Source organism: Ambystoma mexicanum, chromosome 12 (assembly GCF_040938575.1).
Source record: "Ambystoma mexicanum isolate Mex_15411 chromosome 12, UKY_AmexF1_1, whole genome shotgun sequence".
Classification (NCBI taxonomy): Eukaryota; Metazoa; Chordata; class Amphibia; order Caudata; family Ambystomatidae; genus Ambystoma; species Ambystoma mexicanum.
In genome coordinates, this window is record NC_090936.1 from 76,776,616 (window position 1) to 76,799,991 (window position 23,376).

Here is a 23,376-nt window from a genome sequence, read left to right on the forward strand (position 1 = left end):
TTGTTTCAATGTTCTTAGGCAAAGGAGCATTGAGGTTCCGACGGCAACGGCGGACGTCGACGGTGATGGACTTCAATGTCCGGGCGCTTCTCTTCGTGATTCCGCGGCAGTCCCCATATCCGGTCAGCAGCCTTTCGAGAGTCTGACATCTAAGCAGATTTGGCAAAGAACAGCTGGTGCACGATGGGCCCTCGTAGCTCAGGGAGAGGGCTCCTGGCCAGGTCCTCTCTTGGATCAATTTCTTGAATGTACCGCAGCTTTCAGATTACGTTGAAGGGAACAGCGGTTCAGCTACTTCCTCCGGCTTGGCTTCGAGAGTAAGCATCAAGTATCAACTTCAGCTTCTGAATGATTTCCATCAGTGAGAGGCCCCCAGACATACTGTTGATCTCCCATTCACTCTGCTGGGTCACACTCAGGCAACCAATCATTCAGAAGGGCATTCAGGCAGTCAGGCAGCGAATCGGGCTCACAGTGCATTCAGGCCATTCTTCTCCATCCAGACACTCACAACACGGAATGTGGATTCACAAGCACTCTGCCATTCAGCACTCCACACTGCATTCATCCCAGTTTCGGGCAGGGCTGTCTCAGTCATTGTGTCAAACACCAGATACTATCACATGAAATGCTTATTCGTCACACACTCCGTTCACCCAGGTTCCACCCCACGGGCGTACCCACAACATACAGTCATTGGGAAGGGTCCAGCTGGTCTGGCCTGGGCTTCCCCAATATAGCATATCTGGAACTTCCACCCAACAGCCAGTCAGTGGGAAGGGATAGAGTCAGGGCTTCCCAGGTCTTTGGGAAAACAAGGTAACAGGCAATAGAAAGCAAGAAGCCACAGGGGCCATCTTGATTCCTATCAGGAATCAATTGATTCCAATGGCAGGGCCTGGGTTTCCCAAAATGGAGGACACTCAGAGCACCTGTCAAATTCAGCATGGAGCTGCCACCAGCCCATACCCTGCTCTGTGGGCCACACACAAGTGCCCAAAAACATACACTAGGAGTACAGGGTCTTACTCCCACCCATGGGTGCCATAAGGATATCCCAGGGGTCTGTTCACCAAACCAAAACGAGAAAGAGCCGCACCGCCAGGAGTCCCACATGTACTCCTGTGCAGAAAACAAGACAGAACACATATGAGAAAGCAATAAAGGACAATGATATGGAGGCCCTGTCCCTCCAATGCATTTCCGGCGTCACAGTGAGGCATGTGGTAGAGGAGCATGGGGTATGTGGAGCGGGATGGGAGGTATGGGGGTGAGACCTCCCATTAAAGAGTGGGCAGGGAGCGAGGGCAGGAAGATTGAGAGTAAAGGGATTAAGCAGGAGAGAATGTGGGAGCACTTTTCGGATGCAGGGATTCAGTGGCTGGGATTAAATGGATCAGGGGTGACGGGACTCGGTGCAAACACATAGGTGCCCGGAAGGTCTGCCAATGGAATTGCACTTTACTGCTCTCATCAGTCACAACAACAGAGGTTGAGGCTTTCTGTAGTTCCATGAAGCAGCCATCGCTCCTCTGGAGCATCCGCTGAATGATATGCCTATAGCTATGGACAGCATATGCAGGAGCTGGGCATGGCTGCGGGTAGCCTTAAAGCGGTGATGGGCACCATGCTAGCAGATAGTTTGCGAGTCCTAAGCTGTCAGGTGGATACAGAAGAAATTCCTTAAAATTAGATGTTGGTCAGGAGAGTGAGGCACAATCATCACTTGGCTTTCACCCTTTCAGACTAAACTTTGCTCGTTGCAAAGCGCCCATCCTATGCAGTCCAGATCTCCCCACAGTCCTGCATTCCTAAATGCATCCATGGGGTAACATTGCATGGCATTCTGGAAAAGTTCCTGGTGGTAGCACAAAGGAGAAGGTGGTTAGAGGAATGAATATCATCGATGAGTGGGGCCTCTGTATGGCATCTAGCCTCCACCTTTTAAGGCTTACCTTTGGTGGTTGAGGGGCTCTCACATTTTTGCCAAAGAGTGGTGGTTGACGTTGACCTTGTCTCCGGCAGCATTGGCTGTCCCCACTGTCCAGCAAGTCGTCAGTGAGATCCTTCAGCGGGTGAGGCGCCCATGGTGGCGGGTGCAGCTAGGAGGAAATTAGAGGACATACACAAGAGAAGACGGGGTATGCTTTGCTTCCATCCACAGGCATGGCAATCCAGCACATAACTCATGCCGCCTCAGAAAATAAGCATTGTCCAGCTCTTCCCGCGAAGATCTATAATCTGTGACGTCTCCAATCTAATATATTTCACAGACAACACGCGGCACAAACTTCCAAAAACGCATCTCGAAAACATTTTAAAATGTTGTGTGCTGTATTCAAATTAGTGTAATTTGTCTGATTCAAATATAGAAAAGCTGATTTTGTAAACATATTTTTCGGATTAGTTTTTAGAGCAGGCCCTAATTCTTGACTGCAAATCCGAGATGCGGAAGTAAATCTTTAATGATATTGTAGTGGGATAATGAGTTTCTATAACTGTGGTGCTTTGCTGGATACATTTTCTAATTTAGAAGGTCCTCTGGTGAGTTTATTTCCAAGTACCAGCACCGTGTAGGGCAGAGTCTGTTCTTGTCTTGATCGCTGCTTCGCGAATTGTAAGTGTTTCTGTTACTTCTACCTGCACTAACGACTGCAGCAAAAGAACAGTCCTCGCGGAGCAGGTAGGCATCAGTGAGCTGTTAGGATATCATTTTTCATTATGACCGGATCCAATAGGGAAAAACGATTACTTCAATTTACTGCGCAAGCAAACCCCGTCTATCCTGGACCTAACAGCACCTGCTACTGTGTGTATGTTTGATGCAACGTTTCTCTTTGGTATCAAATTGGAATATGAGATATGTTTTTTTCCCGGCGTAATGATACATGTGAAGACAGAAACAAGAAGAGATTGGTTACTCTGAGGTCCTCTAAGTGCTTCATGGCTGTCAACTCGCTGATATTCCCAGTTTAACTTGTCATCTCTGCTGCTGATTCCAGTCCTCGGAGAAGGGAGGTGTCATTTCTATTCTCCTTGGTGTTTCGTTCAAACCTCAACAGTTTGAAATCAATTTATGCGACACACCGCAGACGGCGACCAGAAGTACTGTCATGAAACAGCACCCGTTTATTTTCACTTTAATCCTCTAATATGTACTTTAGTTTAAGGCGTGTCGGGTTTCTGTTCAAAGATGACTACATTCCAGAGGGATATTTCTGTTTTTAAATTTGTAGTTTCTTCATTATCCTACCCCTTTCTTGGACCTGAAATATAGAAGGGTGTATTGCCTGTCTGTTCTTTACATTGGCAAACTTATTGTTAAAAGCCCAACACTTACATATATGCACCTTCCAGACATGAGTACATTCCTCAGTTTAAATGTTTGTGTAGAGTAATGCTAAAAAGCAGTTTAATAAAATTTCACAAAAACATTATAGAAGTGGGATGGGACCAATTTTCAGGATCACTTTTCAAAAGCAACATTAACTTCATTTCACTATTTCATTCAGTCCATTAATGTGCATAATCTTAATAGAGGACATCCAGACCGACTCCGAGCCCTGAGTGTTACATTCCAATGGGAAGGGTAAGCGCAAGCAAAGGGACACACTGCACAGCGGGCACTTTGATAAATCCTGCTGTGGTGTGAACAGCACAAATGAATTGCAAGGCTTAGCTTGAGGTGCCAGGGGTTCTTTGAGAAGGCTCCCCCAAACGTAGTGCGGTGCAAATCAAGATGGAGCCCTCTTGGCTGAAGTGCTTGCAGTATCACATTCTGACTTGATTGTGGCGCAGCCGTGCTGCTGCCAGGACAGAATGGAAGAAGGATGGCCATAGGGACGAAGGAGGCTTCTGGTAAGGGGGAGTGGGGCAGTAGCGCAGTGCTGTGTGGGAATCATACCCCAACAGTGCAAACTGACTGGCCAATACTACACACCAGCTGGCCACAAAAAATGGTGAGCAAGGTTGGGGTATTAATGTTACTTACATCTTTTGATAGTCTGTTTTCCATGGAAGTCATGAGTAACTATTCTGAATGCGGAACCCTCCTTTTTTAGACATCACGGAAGAGGATGATGGAATTTGTAATCAATGCTTAGGAGGTCACAACAAGGGGATACACCATTACATTTTTTCTTTTTAGGAAGCTGTGTGAGGGAAGGTGGTATTGTTCATTTTCAGTTCATCTCTCCGATCTACACCTCTGCAATGCTCCAATTTACATCATAGACAACTTCGCTCGGGTTGTCTATTAGATGTCACTCGGGACCCCTCTGCGATTTATATCCACAAAGCTACTTATTTATAGTTATACAAGCTCTCCCACATTAAACTAGCTTTTGCCACCGTCAATAGTCCAAACTGCAAAGAAGGTTCCAGTCCGTTTTTGGTCCGAAATCATCACCATTGTATATAGCCACAGTAGTCTATCTTAATAATTCATACATTTGGTAGAATAATCGATTCATAAGTAATAAAATTATAGATCAATGAATATAATTTAAAACAGAATATATAAACCCAGTCCCATGTGATTATGAAAAAGGGGCACTAACCCTTTTACTTCTGCATTACCATGATCTATAGACATAATTTGAATCAGAGTATACAATCTTCGGATCAATGGAAGTTTCACACAGCCGCACGGCATTCTTGATCTGTCTAACAGCATGCCCTTTTGGTATAGGAGTCAAATATAGAGACCAGAGATCTTTATACAAGGGGCAGAAAAATAAGAAATGAAGCCATGATTCGGTGACGCCCTCGCCGATCGGACAGCTGTCGCGGAATGCAGGGTTCCAAACTTTCTGTACACAGCCCAGTGGCAAGGGTCCAAACCTGAGCCTCATATTTAATGACCTTGCTTACTGTGGCTGTATATTGTCCAGGTGTGGCTAAAACAGGCTTTTGTCATTCGATCATTTGCATTCGAACATTTGACCTAGAACCCTCTTAATATGCTTAAACCATGGCAGCGATGAGTCTACATCCTGAGCCTGGGCATCCAATACAACTTCACGATATCTCACTAGATGCAGTGATGGCCAATCCTAACCCAAACACATATAGGCTGAATTGCCAGTTCATGACCCATATATGTCCAGGTAAACTCCAACTGAAGCATCACATTCGGGGTACTCTTTGGTAGACCTGACGCCTTTTAAGGAAAAGATTCTCTATGTTGAATAACTTATTACATTTCCAAAACCCCACAGCTCGGCACCATAGAGTAGCAGGCATTGCTTGTGCACGGTGTATTTGCAATGCAGGTGTTTGCAGCTCCATACCCATGTCCTCTTGCAAACTTACATAATACACTAGCACCTCATTCCTGTGTAGACTCTGCGTAGCCCAGGAGCACTTAGTGATTCGGAATCCCAAATAATCATAACCCGATACCTCTTCAAGCATAGTATCCTCCACTACACTACACTACTTGCCCAGCCCAAATACAATATTCATCGTCTGCAAATACTACAGAATCCTGCTGCGAGGCTGGTAGTCGGTTCACACAAGTCGGCTTCTGCCACCCCACTTCTCAGGAAGCTGCACTGGCTTCCTGTTGACTGTAGAGTCAAATGTAAGACCCTTTGCCTTGTACATGGGGCTTTCTACAGCAACAGCACAGTTTATGTTCAGGAAAAGCTTTGTAAATACAAACCTTCCCGTCTACTTCGTTGCAGAGACAGTCTTCTTCTGACTGTACCTAGATTACAAAAGAGCACGGTGGCCGGTCGCGCTTTCTCAGTGGCTGCGCCAAAACTCTGGAACAGCCGCCGCTGTCTCTTCGAGCAACTGAATGTCACTTGGCCTTTAGGAAGTCACTTAAAACGTTTCTGTTTCCACCTGGCAAATAGCCACCCTGTTGCTGATTTTTGTATCCATATTTCTGTCTTCCACTCCTTATCTACTTCATTTTCTCAGCTGCAGGATACCCTTGGGGTCACAGTTTGCGCTATTCAAGTATATCTACCATACCATCCTGGGGGCAGAGGGTCTATGGTGGAGTAAAGACTATAGTTTTCATTTTTGTCAGGTTCATTTCTAAACTACTAGCTCGACAGAACGCAAGAAGTAGTTTACATTGTTCGCAAAATCCAACCGGTGACCAGGAAATGATCACAGCATCATCTGCAAACAATAACGATGACGTCATTCAGTGTCTCACACTGGGGTGGTTGTCGGAACGCTATCCAAAATAGCAAACAGTTCATTGTGAATAAACGGAACCAAGTTGGTGCTCGAACGCATCCCTGGGGGACCCCCTTCTCGATAGAGTATGTGGATGTCAGGTCCATCGCCAGGGTCCAACGGACAGCTGCTCTATTATTAGTCTACAGTGGAACAATGGCTTTCAGTATTGGGAGTGGAGTAGCCTTTTCCACCAACCTTTCCCATAACCTACTTCGAGGGACACCTTTTAAAGGCACATCTCAAGTCTATAAAACACGCATATAAATTGACCTTACGTAATGTGGTATACTTGAATAGTAGTCGTAGTCTAAGGCTTTTGTCCACTCTGCAAACCAGCTTTGCTATGATCCGTAGCATTAGTGTCAGAAATCCAGGCTACCAACCGTTGGGGTCTGAAATCTCAAAAGACCCCAATCTCTGTATACTGACGATGCCACTACACTATGTCTTGTCGTCTGGTTTGTTCAGCCTCTCCTTTGCGGTGTGATATCTTAGCTGCGCAGGTAAACCACGCAGGACCACCTTCAGAAGAAGATTCTTTTCCTTTTACCAGTATCTATTACTAATGACCCAGTCCGTGCTGAGCTCTTTTGTCTTCTTGGCTATAGTGTCAAGGATCAGATGTTGCTGCCTCTGTTTGAGAAGGCTGGATTCCAGCTGATCCTCCAATCCACAAGTCTGCCTATTGTACCCAGGACAGCTGATCCTGTAGCTACTAAAGAGACCGGCATGGCAGAAGGCTTTCAGACTGATCTCACTGAATGGGATGGCAGACTAGAATGGGAACAGGGTGGCTGACCTGCAGACTAGAGTCGCAGAGTGGGATAGGGTAGCTGAATGGGTGTCTCCTTATTTCTCGTAGACTGATTTATTTTGTGAACGTACCGAAGATCTTGAGAATTGTAACTCTTTTAAAGCTTTAATTAGCCAAAATAGCTAGAGTTCACAAACAACAACCATCTTGCATTAAATTGGATTGGCCCTGTTCCAGGATAGTCTTTAAAGTATGAGGATCATAGTATGTCTGAATGGGCCACACTATTTCATAAAAAGCGCAAGTGACAACAATAGTGATTAAAATGTGTAACATAAAATCATACAGAAATTCACAATTTTGCTTCCGGGATCACTGTTGTGAGGAGCCTAAATAAGCAGTGATTAATAAGTAAGGAAGCAGGTATTTTAATTGTTCACATCCAGAATTCCTTCTATGTGGCCTAATATAGGGCCACTGACCGCTTCTAGAGTTTCTCGGTCCCCCAAATGCCTCACTACCCCTGAAAACGTTCTTTTTCACCCGACTTGAATCAGGAATATCCCGACTAATAAACCGCCCATCGTAAATGTTCTCCGACCAACCCAAACCATATCAACGAATGCCACAACGCTCTCTTTGCTCACCTGGCCGTGGGAGAAATTCTCATTATGCTTTCAGGTGACAAAGTGAACAAGACATGTTGAGAACACAAGTCCTCCAGATTAAGCCACAATGGATGTTCCTGAAGCCTAGGACAACATGAATGCACTATCATAATTTGAAAAACAGAAGACACCCACCGCCCTTATGTCCAGAGCCATTTGCATTTAAAACAAAAATCAATGCACCGCCTTTTGGTTCCTACAGAGGCTGACCTCCACCCGGGCCTTGTTACCGATACTATTGGCTGTTCATTTATTGCAGATGGTGAGATGGTTCCCAATGATTTGGAATTTGACAACCATGAATGAAGGTATTTTTGAGAGGTTCCAGGCCCACTCATTTGGGGTAACAACCTGGAGGTTCAGGCCTGTAAATAAACCTAAATATGGCGATCCAGCAGTTCAGTAGAGACTCAACGTTGAGGGCTTATGTTTATCACTGGGTATCTTTTCCGACATGGTATGCGCATGAGGATCTTTCACTTCTGATCTATTTTACGTGACGTCTTACAACATTATTTTCTGAAGGAGAGTTCCATGCACTGCCCTAAGCCTTTAGAGAACCATAGAGTGGTTGGTCTAGGTGGCGTGTGTTGACACTGGCCTGCTGCAGAGTGTTGCTTGAGGTATACCTCTTTTCCATCATTGGGGTTTCCCTCTAGTTTTGAAAGCTGCCCGACAGCCACCTTTTGGTCCCTTGAGGGACACTCAGCGGACATTGCTGTAAGGGTTCCATGTTCTTTCATCGCCAGTGATTTAAAAGCCTGGCAATTAAACGTGTACATAATTACGAAAATGTTTTCTTTTCTTTTAAACCCGACCTCCCCAACCTATTTTTACCTATACCCTACCCCCCTAACACCTTATCTGCCCTTTTCCAACCCCCCTAAACATTTTGTTTAACATTTTCGTAATTATGTACATGTTTCAATTCCTGGCGTTTAAATTACCGGCAATGAAAGGACATTGTACCGCTGTAAGGTAGGGTTATCTAGCATTTACTTTTGCATCCTGATCCCGCCATTATTTCAAATGTTTTAGACTTATTTCATAGTAAGCAGGAGATTGTCCTTCTTGTGTTTTCCCCAAACCACTGTCAAAAGAACAAACCTCTTGACTCTCTCTTAAGGTTTGAAGAGCAGTGCAGGTGTACTTGAAACACTTGTGTATAGGCGTGTTATAAATGCCATATCATATCACATCACATCATACTTCGGTTTGTCTACAGGTTCTGGTAAACCAGAGATATGGTTTATTGACTTTGGTCCAGATAGGAGAGGTTTGACTCCTTCCTAGGTTACTGTGGAAGGGATGGCTCATGTCTACTATCAGTTCAGCTTATGCCCTGGCCGAGGTCCCTCTGCCTCCCTTTGCCTCCTTTGACAGTAGTATGTCTACAAAAGGGGTCACCGCCTCATGGAGGGAAGCCGTTAATTGTGTGCATATGTGTAGGGTAGAAACTTGGGTTTTACCATTGACTTTATAGCTTGCGGGTGAGAGATCATTATTACAAACCATGCATTTCGAATTTTCCAGCATTTCATATGCTCAGCACTCACCCAGTCAACCCAAGACACATTCTCTTTCTTTTTATATTCAGTGAACCTTTTAAGGTATTGGGTAGGTGTCTTGCCAAACTTGTACAAATAGATTGTACAATAAAATAGATTGTAAAATAGATTGCATGCACTCATACTGACCCCTTTCTTGCACACTCTATCACATTTAATAGCTTATCGCCTTAGCTGAATTAAATCAGCACACATAAATTGTGATATATCCCCTGTGGTTACAGTCCCTTCATGGTCGAGCCAAAGTTAAAACCTCTGGTTGGGTACTTTACAGGTAATGGGGATGAGCAGAACATGCTCTGATTTCTTAACGGTAATCTGCATCACACCACGTCATACTCCGCATTGACACACGGCTGGCCTCACTGGTCGGAGTATGTCGGCTGCAGTTAGAGTTGTATGTTTGTGATGTGCCAAGTGGGGAGAGGATATTTTGAAAAGCGAATGGCTGGTTTGCATTTGTGTTTGATGAGTAAGAGCGAGAGAAATTGAGGGTTAAACAAGGTGGGAGTGTTTTTGGGGTTTCGGTAATGTTTTTTTTAACATTTTTGGCCTTTTGTAGTCAGCTGCGTTATGGGGCGGGGTGTTTGGTTTTAATGATGGATGCGTGAAGATGACCTATGTTGAGGAGTATATATTCTGGGACACAGGGAAGGAGTTCCCTTAGGGTTTTTGCTATAACTTGATGTGATATCTTCCAGTTGGTATAGTTTCCTGAGTGCCGTAAGACCTGTTCTGGGCAAAAGGTCAAGGGGCCAACATGACGTTCCCTTGTGTTCTGTCTGTGCAAGAAAGTCAAACTATCGAGAAGTGTAATGTCCTCTCTGTTTGATGTGTGTAGGTTAAATCTTCGTTCTGTTAAGTGGTGAATAGCAAGGCTTTTAGACTTTTCCTGAATTTCAGATGGTCCTTTAGAGTGCAGATTTCCCTTGCTAGAGCGTTACAATGTCTCGCCACCACAGTGGAAATGGCAGAGCCGCTGTCTCTGCAAAATCATTTCGTTTCTAATAGTTCGTGGTTTCGCGATCTTACATATCTGGTTAGTTGGAAGAGTGGAATTTTGCTTTGGATGAAGGATATACCCCAAAATAGAGGGGGGGGGAAAGGTTGCATGCACCATTAGTGTGGATTGGGCTTGCTATAAAAGAGTGAATCCCATAATAACAAATAAGGGGAGCAGGGGTGTCCTCCGCTTCCCTAGTTCGGTATTATGGGTTGCCAGGGTTGCTGTGGTCCCCCCCGCATACATTAGATGTCCAGCCGCGGACAAACAACTGAAATCAGAAAAGCTTGAATAACACAATGCGAGAGAGTGGGCTATGCAAGTTTGTTATTCAAGCTTTTTGTCTTCGTTTATTTAAACGTAGATCCTTAGACGAATTCTGCTCCTTGGCCTTCAAGTGCTCTGTAAGTGATGTAGAAGGCCAAAAACTGGATCTTTTTATTTTTGGATGGGTAGACCGTGGAGTGCTCTGGCGTTAAGTTGAGTATGTGTAGGAGTCTAGCTGCTGTGTTTTGGATTAGTTGAAGTTTATTTGTGAGGTAGTCCAGCATACCGAGGCAAATGCTGTCTGCATAATCAGTTCTTGAAAGAAACTGTAAGATGATGGCCAGCTCTGTTGTACATCGATATGCCTATCTCTGTTGTCCATCGATACGCGTAACTCTGTTATATATCAATATGCCTAACTCTGTTATCCATCGATTTGCCTAACTCTGGTGTGCATCGATACGCGTAACTCTGTTATCCATCGATATGCCTAACTCTGGTGTGCATCGATTTGCCTAGCTCTGTGATCCATCGATATGCCTAACTCTGTGGTCCATCGATTTGCCTAACTCTGGTGTGCATCGATACGCGTAACTCTGTTATCCATCGATATGCCTAACTCTGTCGTCCATTGATAAGCCTACATTCTTGATCACTTTAGATGGTTTAGGGCAGTTACCCGTTTCCAAATGCCATGAAGGAGGTGGTCCAGCCATGGCGTGAGGTGTGATTGTCATTATTTCGGTTTGGTCTGGGTTGAGTTGTAGGTCACAAATGGTTTTGTTTTGTACTGTAACCTAAATCCAATTTCATAATTATCTTAAATTATCAAATGGTAGGGAAAGGCGAGACATTTTTTTATGAAATCCTTACAGAGCGCTGAAGGGGTGATTAGCGCAGGATAATTGCCTGTCGCCAAAGCTCTGAGCTGCTGCCAAGCTGAGAGCCATACATTGGGCACGGGCCATTATCCTGCACAATAACGGCCCGATCCAATGGTATCACAAACGGGTGTGTGTGTGTGTGTGTGCACAAGCACTCGTGTTTGTGATTCTGTCCAAGGAAATGTCTGTGCAAGTAATTGGAGTAGGACACATGCCGTGTGCGTTTCACAATGCAAAGCGTTGCATGCTTTTGCACAGTTGTACAAACAATGATGATAGTGTATTTTTTAAGCATTTGGTGTTCTTCCTACTAAAATATTGTTATGTATGATTCTTTGCAGGTTTCTTTTCTCCTTGGAAAAGTTCCAAACCAGTAAGTGTTCTCTTTATTCCACCCAATTAAACTGATTTTTGTTTGCACGTGTGACTCTATTCCAAGCTATGCATCATGTCTGCCACCTGTATTAAATGTTCTGGAGCCATGTTGCCCGAGATTCAGATGTGAACTCACGAAGGTAAACACAGTTTGCAAAGGTTCTGCACATATTAATGAAAGCAAGGTCTGAGCGAGCCTGCTATTTGACGATTAAAACATGCTCAAATGGAGCGTGGCCAAATTTGCACATGGCAAATGAGAAACGTTCTAATGCATATGCAAAAGGCCTCTTAGCATATCATTATCCTGGGCGATATCACACATTGGGAATTCGCATAGGAAAGAGATGTGCATAGTGTGCATAATGGGAGTTGCCCGGCAGACGCTTCTCCTCCCCCGTCTTGGCTCTACGCGCAGATGGAGCAGGTCAACATAAAATAGACTGTTCGAAAAATCAATCTGGTAGCGCGGCCTAATGCGTGTGCCTGGAATGGTTCATACAAGGTAATGTTTAAGAAATCGAGGAAGAGACGCAGAAAAGAGAAGAGGCGTTCTTAACAGCGGCCCGCCACGGAACAACGCTTGGTGTGGTGCACTATCTTTGGGGTTGGGCATACCAATCGATCAGCATTGCTTTCGCTCTTGGGAGCATTTGATCATTGTTATTGGTTTTGATAACGTCTGGAGCGCTTGACACAAAACATGGAGCATGGGGTGCTGCGCGTAGAACGGGGCAGTGTGCAGGCCGGCTCAACGGTAGGGTCAATTATAAGCCGCTGCTTGGGGTGCCGCCAGAAGAGGGGCGCACAGCCAGTGGCGTGTCCAGGGTGTGGCCTGGGGTTGCACGTGCTACCCCTGTAATCTGATTGGCCACCCCAGGTGCCACCCCATTATCCTAAACTATGATCATTATGTGTGTGTGCGCTCGTACTTCATGCCACCTCCCTGCATAAGTCAGTGCCTCACTTGAGCCACCGAGTCAACAGAGTCTGCGCACAGGGGCATCTGGCGAGGTCAACCAAGAGCAAATTGGCTACAGTGCAAAGGAGGAGTAGCCTAACAAAACATCTCCCAAAATGGTTAATTCCCTGTAGTGGAAGTGGAGGGAGTGGGGGGGTGGGGTTGGTGGGAACGGTTCAGACCAGCAACCAGACACTAGGAGGCAAAGCACCAGGATAACACAATTGGGGCATAACTTGAAAGTGTTCCATTCAACAGGGATTTGTTTTTACATATATTAATCACATGACTAGTTTGTAATATGAGTCACAAGGAGCTAAAGTGCTTTGTCCAGATGTACACACAGTTGTGAGCTCAGTAATGAAGTTCACAACGTCTGTGTCCTTCTTCTGATTCTCCACAATAGCCTAAGATCTTGAATGCCACATGCAATGACAGCATCCTTTGTTTTATGTTATAACTGAAGTATGTTGCAAGGCTTGTTAAGTGTGCAACATGTTGCTTTTGATGTGATGTTCGACAGATTGTTATATGGTGGGACGAACTGGACAACTTTGTCACTGATTCCCTGGAAGGACGCCTCTCATTTATCTTCCCCCCTTTTTTGTATTGAGACGAGGAAGAGGGATGGATTAATGAGGATGAGTAGACACAGGAAGCCAATGCCCCATTCTAGTCATTGGAAGCTGCAGAGAAAGCCTGTGACATTTAAAAGGAACACAGGTGAACCGAATGAAGGAGCCAGAGACTGGAGAGGCACCTGACTGGTTCGGACGCTGTGAAGAACGGCCTGAATGAGTGGACTGCAGAGGGCCAGTGCCGAGGCCAGCGGACACAGTGTACCGAGGAACCAGGTCAGGAGAAATTCACTGCTTTTCTGTAACGGGCAGCCAGAGCTGCCACACGCAGCAGAAGGCAAAGCGGATGGCGAACAGCTCGAAAGGCGCACTGCCAGTCAATGGAGCGGGAGCGCAGACACCAATTCTGTGTACCTCATACCATGCGAGAAAGCCTATGTAAAGGCAATGCAACCATTATTGATATGAACATTGTTGAGAGAAAGCCTAAGTAAAGGCAGTCTAACCATTATTGATACAAACATTGTTGAGAGAAAGAGCCTAAGTAAAGGCCGTGCAATCGTTACTGATACAAACATTGTTGAGAGAAAGAGCCTTAGTAAAGGCGTTGGAAATATTCCAAGTGCAAAGTGAAAGAGCCTAAGCAAAGGCCGTGGAACTATTGCAGACACGAACATTATTTGAAAACAAGAGCCTGAATGAGGGCAATGGAATTAATAAGAACGGGTTTTTGACCAAATACTGGAGACGTGTTGTAAGCTGGTTGAAAGAACATGTGCACAGAGTGGAGAAGCCATCGCAGGTTAGTGAACCAGGCAAACAGTGAGTCTGGGACTCACACTCAAGCAAGCAAGTGACGATACCCTGGCAGACTAGTAAACCAGGGGTAAGAAGAGACAGTGATAAGAAGGGGAGGTCCATCCCCCCTTTTACAGAATACCCTTGCATGAGAGTCCAGGGAAAAGAAGGCAAATTAAAGAAAGCAAAGGGGTCAAAACCCCATATGTGAAAGCATGTAACAGAAAAGGGAAGACTCATTCCCCTTTTTAGAATTCAAGAAATGTCAAGTCAACTGTAGTTTGATGTAAGAGAACTGTAAAACTCCAGGGAAGAGTTTTCCCCCTTGAACAAGTTGGAACTGTGATGAAAACACATCAGAACCACTGAGCGGAAAAGAGAGAGCGTGAGATTGAAGCTTGTAAAGTATTGGAAAATTAAACGTGAATCGGGAGGGAAAGAGGAAAAGACGGAACCCCCTTCTTTTGTTTGTGAATAGCAAGAAATCCATCGATGGAGGGCACGCTGGAGGAGTGAAAAGGAGAAGAATCATTCTCCTAAAGATTTGTGACCTTATTCTGAAGAGTAATGGAAAATCTGTGGGGCACCTACAAGAGTGGGTCAAATAGTGTAAAGTCATAGATCACCTACAGGCGGGGTTCTCTTGTCTGCAGTCGATCACGTGGAAGTATGCGGCCCTAAAAAAGATAAAGATGTATGCAGTCTTTGTCGAGCCCAGGTCCAGGGCCAACCTTTGGTTAGGAAATCCTGGTTAGACATTGGATTTCACAGGTGTTCCGGCAGATCATAATCCATTTGTACTCGAATAACATCGCCTCAGTACGGTGGGGGCTGGGGAGCGAATTAACAGAGTCTTTCAATGTGAATAGAGGTGTTAGGCAGGGATGCATCTTGCCCCCCCCCCTGTTATTTCTGTTATATAACAGAGCCAGAACCCAGTCTGGGTGTCCACCCACCAGACTGAACACATCTAACTGATTTCATCAGCATCACACATATCGCTATAAAGCAGCTATCATCCAACAACCACACCAGCTGCACAGATAGCCGGTGCACCCACGCACCATACGACACTCTTTCTCTCTACTGACCTGAACTACGGTTCCCGAGGGCGTTCAACCTACCAGCGCTTTGAAGTCATACCAGTGATACATAAGGCGCTATATAAATGCCAAGTAACCTAACATATAGATGAGGTGGTTCGACATGTTAGGTCAAAGTGCTTAGATCCCACCAAGTTGGGTTGGGAGGCCTGCCCGATTTTACTGTTTGCAGATGATAATGTGTTACTGACCACCTCAGCGAAGGGCCTCACAACCACCTTGGGGGCTTTCGTAGAGATATTCTCAGAGTTGTCCATGGAGATCAACGTGGGAAAGACCAAAATGTTGAAATCTCAGCCAAAATGTACCCCATACAAAAAACATAGGTTGGCCATAAACAATACCCCTGTAGAACAAGTACAACAATACAATTACCTGGGGTAAGGTTTAATGATCATGGGAATTGACCCCTACATATGGCGAAATCCTGCTTTTCACTGGAAAAATATGGAGCGGGAATCTTAAGGTTCTTTTATTCACATGGCTAAGGACACATTTCACCAGCGCTTACAATGTATCGAGCCCAGGCTATGGCTGCAGCAATGTATGGGCCGAAATTTGGGGACACACGAACATTAAAAACTTGGGTAGGGTAGATAGATCTGGCCTGAAAAAAATACTAGGCCTGCCGAAATCATGCCCTACTGTATCTGTCTACCTGAAATTGGGCCTCAGACCGATTGAGAGCGAGATTATCTTTAAACAGGTGCAGTACTGGCTAAGATTGTGGTCTGTACCGGAGTTGCAGGTCTACCGGGAAGCAACTGCACATCTCATGGAGACAGAGGGAGGTAGATCCCTGCCCCGCCTCCAGCATGTAAAAAGACTCTTGATGAGGCTGGCGCTTAGAGAGTTATGGCTCAACCCGCAGGGGGCAACTCACAATAATATAGGCAAAGCCAAAATGAGGGCACAGAGCCTAAAAGATAATGAGCTGGCTAATGATTGTACAAAACCCACGTTGGGTGCTTTTTATCTGTCAAGTAAGTTAACCAGGGGTTATGAGGATTATCGGGACTACGTCAGGCCCTCTCTGGCCAAGTCTCGGGAGGATAGCTCGGCAGCAACGTGCTCGCCTTGGAAGCAAGAGGACACGGAGCAACACAGGTTAGATCCCTGGGTCCGCGCTTAGAAACCTTTTGGTACTGAGCGTGTTATAAATAACCTATCATATCATATCATACCTTGTATATTAAATCTAGGTTCAACCAACTGTATCTGGCATCGCCACCAAAAAAAAAATGGGTTGTGAATGGAAATGAATTGTGCCAAGCCTGTGATCTGGATAGAGAAACCATGAACCACTTTTTGTTCTTTTGCCAGTGTTACCGGGTGGCACGCTGTATATTTTAAAAAACCACCTGTAACACCTATGGAACACGGCATATAAGGCAAGCTTTCCAACTTTTTAAAACATGTGATGAACCCAAAGTGGTCTACTGCGTAGCTAACGACTTAGACCTGGCCTGGCGCATAAGGGCAAAACTATTGAAAACGGGGTTAGTGCTTTGAGGCGTGTAAGCTAAAGTGCACTGACCCCTGTGTGTGAACGGCCGACTAGAGCAGCTAAAATGAAGGTTCTTCCTTAAAATTATTTGAAATAATATCATACTTTTAATCCTATCATGTTTTAACAGGGGCAATGAAACCAGTGACTTATGTTTTGTATTATAATAGGTGGCCCTTGTTAATTGTCCACTATTTTATCACTGCAATTATTTAATTATTTATCCATGTTTTTGCATTGAACCTATTGATTAATTGTATTCCCGTCATGCCATTCTAGCTTTGTAATTTGTAGCATATGAATGTATATACATTTTTATTGATCCCATTGAGATTCTTATGTACATGTATACTTATCGCAAATGACGTCAAGTCGAATAAAAGCTATTTGATGATGATGACATTGGCCCTCATTATAAGTTTGCCGGTCCGGAACCAACGGTACCGGTAAGCTTGCAGGTACTGTTGTATCCGGACCAGCACGGCAACCATGTGCAGAACTCGCCGGATGCACCGGCACCATGGGTGCATCCGGCCTCCCCATTCCCACTGACTTCAATGGGACTCAAATGGGAATGGGGAATCATATTTTCCAGTGCCGGGAAATGGGCAATTACCGGGTCTGCAGGGGCTGTAATGCCCCAGTAATTGCTTATTCCCGGAAACCGGAATATGTATGACTCTGGTGGCAGCCGTGCCGGGCATGGCTACCGCCGGCGTCACAATGACCCCCATTGTCTTTAGTTTAGCATATAAGGGTCGGATTAGGGTTTTTAGACACAGGACATAGGACGCTTTATTTTATTTACATCCTGACAAAGACGCTCCTTAATTGTGTTGAAGCTGGGAAGGATAGGATTCCAGCAACCCAAAATGTACACAAAACTGGTGACTGTGTCTAGGTCTTACTCTTGACCCCATAGAGTGGAAACTCATGAACTTTTAAGGTGATTCTGAGGTGAAAGATGTAAGGAGAAAGGGTACAGGATTCTAAAATGTTAGGGGTATGAAGAGCTGGAGTCTGGGACCAGTGGGGGGGTCATTTTCTAACCCCCGGATCATTAAAATGAGGCATAAAAGCAACGCGTATGCTCTTGATACTTGATTTTAACACTCATGGGAGGATTTTCAATAAATGTGAAAGTGGAATAGGGGCTCGGAACATGGTAGGGTCTGCAAATGGCACTATGGTATTCCAGGCACATCTATTTTCATGCTTGAATACAAAACGCTCGCCTTAGAAGCAAGACGACATGGAGCACCACAGGTTCGATCCCCGGCTCCGGCTACGCGCTTAGAAACGTCTGGGTATTAAGCGCGTTATAAACAACCTATCATATCATGTGACACTTGACGCTCCTAATATTCACTTGGTTCAGTCGTTAAATATAGGGCCTCGTCTCTTTATTTCAACAGAGCACTCGCAAAAACCTCTGCCAACCACAGCGCCTACGCCTAACATTACTCTGATAGATGGGAGCACCCTTTTTGACCACCCTACAGCAATTCATATAGAGATTGATTACACAGGTCTACACCCTACTGCTCTGGCCTAATGCCAGATAATTAGTTCAGAAAGTCTTTGCATTTGCACAGTTTCCTGCACAATCACCTTGTCTACCGTGTAGGAATTACTGAGAAGGGGTTCTGTGATCCTTGGCAAATCCTAATGGATCTTATGCTCCAAAATTCCTACTTCGGTCTTCACCAGGTTGAAAAGCCATATGTACTTCAAGCGGTATCCTATTTTTCGATATACAGAATCCTGTTGTGCATAACCACATTCTCATTTTTTTCTCTTAACACTCATAATGCACTCTTTTCCTACGCGTGTGCATGCAGCAATACGCCAATTCACTGTCCTGAGTGTCATCTCATTCGGTCTTTCGCCATTTCAGAGGCGTTGGCCTTTTGAGTCTTAACCACGAGCCGTACCCTGTCACCACTCCGCCCACACCCCTCCATGGCTCCCAGAGGCGCTGCAAGGGGGGGCTTAAGGGGCTATAGCCCCGGGTTATTTGGTTGTAGCCCAGATAGAATCTCAGGATCTATAACCAAAAGGCTAGCTAACCCCGAGTCCCGACAATCCCAACATTAGTGTAGCCCCAGATCTTTTCCAGACCTAGCAACACCCCTGATGGCTCCCTCCTTTTTCCCTTCGGTCGTGACACAGATGACATTGAGAACACACCCACTCTCGAAGACAGTTCACTGGTTTTTATTTGAGAAATTGAAAAGGGGCTGTCTTCGGGTGGTCCCTCTCTCTCACGCCTAGTGTGGGTGTCCCTGTCTAGCCCAAGTGGCCCTCAACCCCAGGATGGTCGCGAGGGATCGGTAACACCTACTGTCAAATGTTCTGTCTGCCTGCCCGGGATGGCCTAGCAACAAAAGCCCTTTCTAACTATCTTGCTCTGGGAAGAATGTAGGTGGCCCCTTGTTTGTGGTCCCCATTGCAATTCCATATAACAATAGGTGCCTTCTAGACACTGAGGCCCCACTTGGTCTTTCCCTCTTAAGACCTTTCTTTCTTCACCATGATATTCTATCTCCCCTTTAACTTCCTCCTAATCTCCTCTACTTTCCCTCTCTCCCTCTCTGTCACACTTCCCGTCTCCCCGCTCTCCCTCCGATGTTCTCGTTCTCCTCCTACTCTTCTCCTGAAATCTCCCGTCTCTCCACCACTACTAGTTTCCTTTCACTCCGCAGCTACTATTCTTCCCTCTCCACACCACTCCTACTCTTCCCTCTCCACACCACTCCTACTCTTCCCTTGCCACACCACTGCTACTCTTCCCTTGCCACACCACTCCTACTCTTCCCTTGCCACACCACTGCTACTCTTCCCTTGCCACACCACTCCTACTCTTCCCTTGCCACACACTGCTACTCTTCCCTTGCCACACCACTGCCACTCTTCCCTTGCCACACCACTCCTACTCTTCCCTTGCCACACCACTGCTACTCTTCCCTTGCCACACCACTGCCACTCGTCCCTTGCCACACCACTGCTACTCTTCCCTTGCTTGCCACACCACTGCTACTCTTCCCTTGCCACACCACTCCTACTCTTCCCTTGCCACACCACTGCTACTCTTCCCTTGCCACACCACTGCTACTCTTCCCTCGCCACACCACTGCTACTCTTCCCTTGCCACACACCACTGCTACTCTTCCCTTGCCACACCACTGCTACTCTTCCCTTGCCACACCACTGCTACTCTTACCTTGCCACGCTACTCCTACTCTTACCTTGCCACACTACTGCTACCCTCCCCTTGCTTGATTTTGATTTTGATTTTATTTTGGTTATTTCTTGTGCGCACGAGGCAGACTAAACCGCATTCGGGCGCAGATGTTAACTATAATTTGCCACACTACTGCTACTCTCCCCTCCACACTACTATCACTTTCCACCCACACAAGTGCTACTCTACACCTTGTACCACAGACACTCTTCTTTCACTCTCCCATTCACCTTGGCATTCACTCCCTGCTCTGCTAGGCCTCCTCACACCCCTTTCACGCACACCCAGCCCCAAGTACCACTTTCTCTCCCCAACCAATATCCTAATGGCGCCAGGCTCATTATGGGAGTGCTTGGGTGCACTTACCTGATGCAGACCATGCTGCAGGATCCCGGCCTCCTTGAGGCCTGAAAGGAACTACTTTACCTGTGGGACTAATTTACCATTCGGGCGTGGTCAGGGAAGGATACATACCTGATTGGAGGAAGGATACATACCTGGAACTTCTTCCAAGGCTATTTAAACCCCACCCGAACAGCCACACGTGCTTCGCGTTGTTCTGCATCTAGCAGCTGGACGCTCACCATGTCTGCTCCTGCATCCTGACTTCTGCCACGCCTGCCAGCATCCTGCATCACCTGCAAAGGAAGAGAAGAAGAGAACAGAAGAAGGAAAAGTCCTTACCTGCTAAAACCGCATCCCGGAGACATCTCGCCGACAATCCTGAAAAGGAAGACTTTAATTTAAAAGCTCATCGCGTCGATCGCTGCAGCGCCGCATTCCACTCACCTTCACAGGGCGCCTCCATGTTCAGCAACGATCATCCGGATTTGCAGTCACGCCCCAGCGCCTAGGGAGAAAAACACCAGAACAAAAGGTGAGAGAGAGAAGGGAATAAGGAAAGCTAAATCTCCATGTTAAGACTTACCTGTTGATTCATTCCCTCTTCATTTCGGGTCCGCGCCGCATCCTGGCATTTCCGTACCCCGGCCCCTAAGGGGAAAAAGAGACATCAGCGTTAATGAGGGAATGAAAAGACACTACCAAAAAACGCTCATTAAAGACTTACCTGATTTCTACAAGGATTTCACCTCTCAACTCGGGTCGGTGCCTGTTCCCCGGCATTCCGTACCCCAGCCTCTATGGGGAAAAAGACACTAGCATCATTAATGCATGGACACAAGGGGAACCTCTTATCAAAAAAACTTACCTGGAAGCCAAGCAAGTTTGGTTCTCACCAATCCGAAAATCCAGTGAAGTAACTGGATACCAACGCGCCCCTGCATCAGTAGCAGGATGGAGAGCTCGTCCTTCCAGACCCTAAGGTGAGACGCTACGAGAAATCACAGAAGGGTTTCAAGGAGGGTGAGAGGGGAAAGTGGGAGGCCGATTGCATTACCCCACAGACAGTTAATCCCCTATTTTCGCCTACAGAAGGATACTTCTGCGAGACAGACAAGCCAGATTTGGGGGCCCGGTCCAGTCCGTCTTCCGAACCCTGCGCATCACCTTAGAAGAGGTCACAGCAGCGCGAACCAGGCCAGCGCCTCCGTGGGAGTCAGGTGAGCGTAACAGAACGCGAAGCCTTCCTACAAATTCCCACCCAGGCGCTATGGAAAGTTCTGAGACTGATCAGTTGTCCCAATTACTGGGGGAATTACAGGCCGAAGTACATGCCGCTCGTCAAGAGACTAATGCCCTCAGGAGGGAATTAATAATATCAAAGGAAAGAACTGATGACCTGGCCAGACAGCTTTTGCAAGGTCAAGCTGGGCAAACTCCTCTACCCGGTTCCGGAGGGAACCCTGCTCCTGTGGTTTCCAGTAACCCTGTGCAGATTAATCTACCTGGAAACATGCCGCTGGCCCCACCCGAACGCTTTGCTGGGGACCCCAAACGATTCGCCGTATTCATGAATCAGTGTCGTTTGCACTTCCTATGCAGACCTGGGGCCTTCCCTAATGATCAGACCAAGGTAGCCTTTGTATTGTCATATCTCAGCGGCTGCGCTGCCGATTGGTCAGTTCCACTGGTTACTCAAGATGACCCGATTCTCCGTGATTTTCAAAGGTTTCAAGCAAGCATGGAAAGGTTATTTGCTCGACACTCTCAGGGGCAGGCTCTGGATGACGAACTTCTATCCCTGCGACAGGGCAATCAGGACCTCCTATCCTATATTGCAACCTTTAATAGACTAATTGTGGAAACGGGATGGCCAGAGGATAAAAGAGTCACGTTGTTTTATCGAGGCCTTCGCGGAGAACTTAAAGATGTCTTGGCCCAAGTTGTAAATCCGCCCCAAGAATGCACAGAGTATATAGACTTAGTGGTCCAATTGGATCACAGACTTCAAAACAGAAAAGCAGATCGGTCCAGGTTTGAGACCCGGGTGTTGGTCAAGACCCATGCTAATCCCAAGGGAGTTGATGTCTCTGAGCCTATGCAAATTGGAGGGGTTAAAGGACCCTTAACTCAAAAGGAACGTGAAAGGAGGCGGCAGTTAAAATTATGTCTTTATTGTGGGAATTCTGGACACTTTCTACGAGATTGCCCGGCAAAACCGCCCCGAAAGGCGGTAGGAGCTGCTGATAAAAACCATGAAGACTCTGTTTCGGGAAACGACTCCGCCCGACAAGTGTAGGGGTCCACTTGCCGAGCTTGAAAACTAACTCTCAGACCTCGCATTTCATTGTGCCAATGGTTCTCGTAGATCCAGAACAGCCTAAGCGGTTGCATGCAATAAAGGCATACATCGATAGTGGGGCTATTGGAAACTATGTGGATCGTGAATTGGTCTCTAGGATTAACCTCCCTCTCCGTCCTAAAACCAACAAAGATGTCATCACCACAGTCGATGGAACTGAAATTGCCTTTGGACCGGTAACACATTCCACTGCTGAGGTGACTCTTATTGGTCCCGACGGCCATCGGGAGGGTGTTGTGTTTGATGTAATCAAGGCTCCACAGTTTCAGGTTATTCTTAGAATCCCTTGGTTAGAGACACATAATCCTCGAATTGATTGGCGAGCTAAGAGAATAACCTTCCCGGATTGTACACAAACCTGCTACCCAGAAAACCTGAAGATTAATCTAGCATCTGTAACCTCTGCCTCCATGCAACTACCTCCGGAATACCAAGACTTTCAGGACGTCTTCCAAAAGGAACAGGCCAACACGTTACCTCCTCACAGATGGTACGATTGCCAAATCGATCTGGTGCCCAGTGCACAACACCCTTGTGGCAGGATTTATGCCCTTACTGAACCTGAGAATCTGCATTTGAGACAATATTTGGATCAATACCTAGCTAATGGTTTTATTCGCCCGTCAAAGTCCCCGGCATCTTCGGCTTTGTTCTTCGTGCCCAAAAAAGAAGGCGACCTTAGAACTTGTATCGATTACCGCGCATTGAACCAGATAACGGTTAAAAACCGTTATCCTCTGCCTCTGATCCCTGAACTCCCTGAC

At 46.2% G+C, this 23,376-nt stretch overlaps 1 protein-coding gene across 10 annotated transcripts in view; it reads left to right on the forward strand.

Annotated features, from left to right (window-relative positions):
- The window catches only part of MAGI2 (membrane associated guanylate kinase, WW and PDZ domain containing 2), a 3,248,720-nt gene that overhangs the window by 2,574,846 nt on the left and 650,498 nt on the right, over nucleotides 1-23,376 (forward strand). For all 10 annotated transcript variants that reach the window (XM_069628034.1, XM_069628038.1, XM_069628036.1 and 7 more), the window contains one exon: nucleotides 11,684-11,715. In XM_069628034.1, coding sequence (XP_069484135.1) covers nucleotides 11,684-11,715 — 32 coding nt within the window. The remainder of the gene's footprint in view (nucleotides 1-11,683; nucleotides 11,716-23,376) is intronic.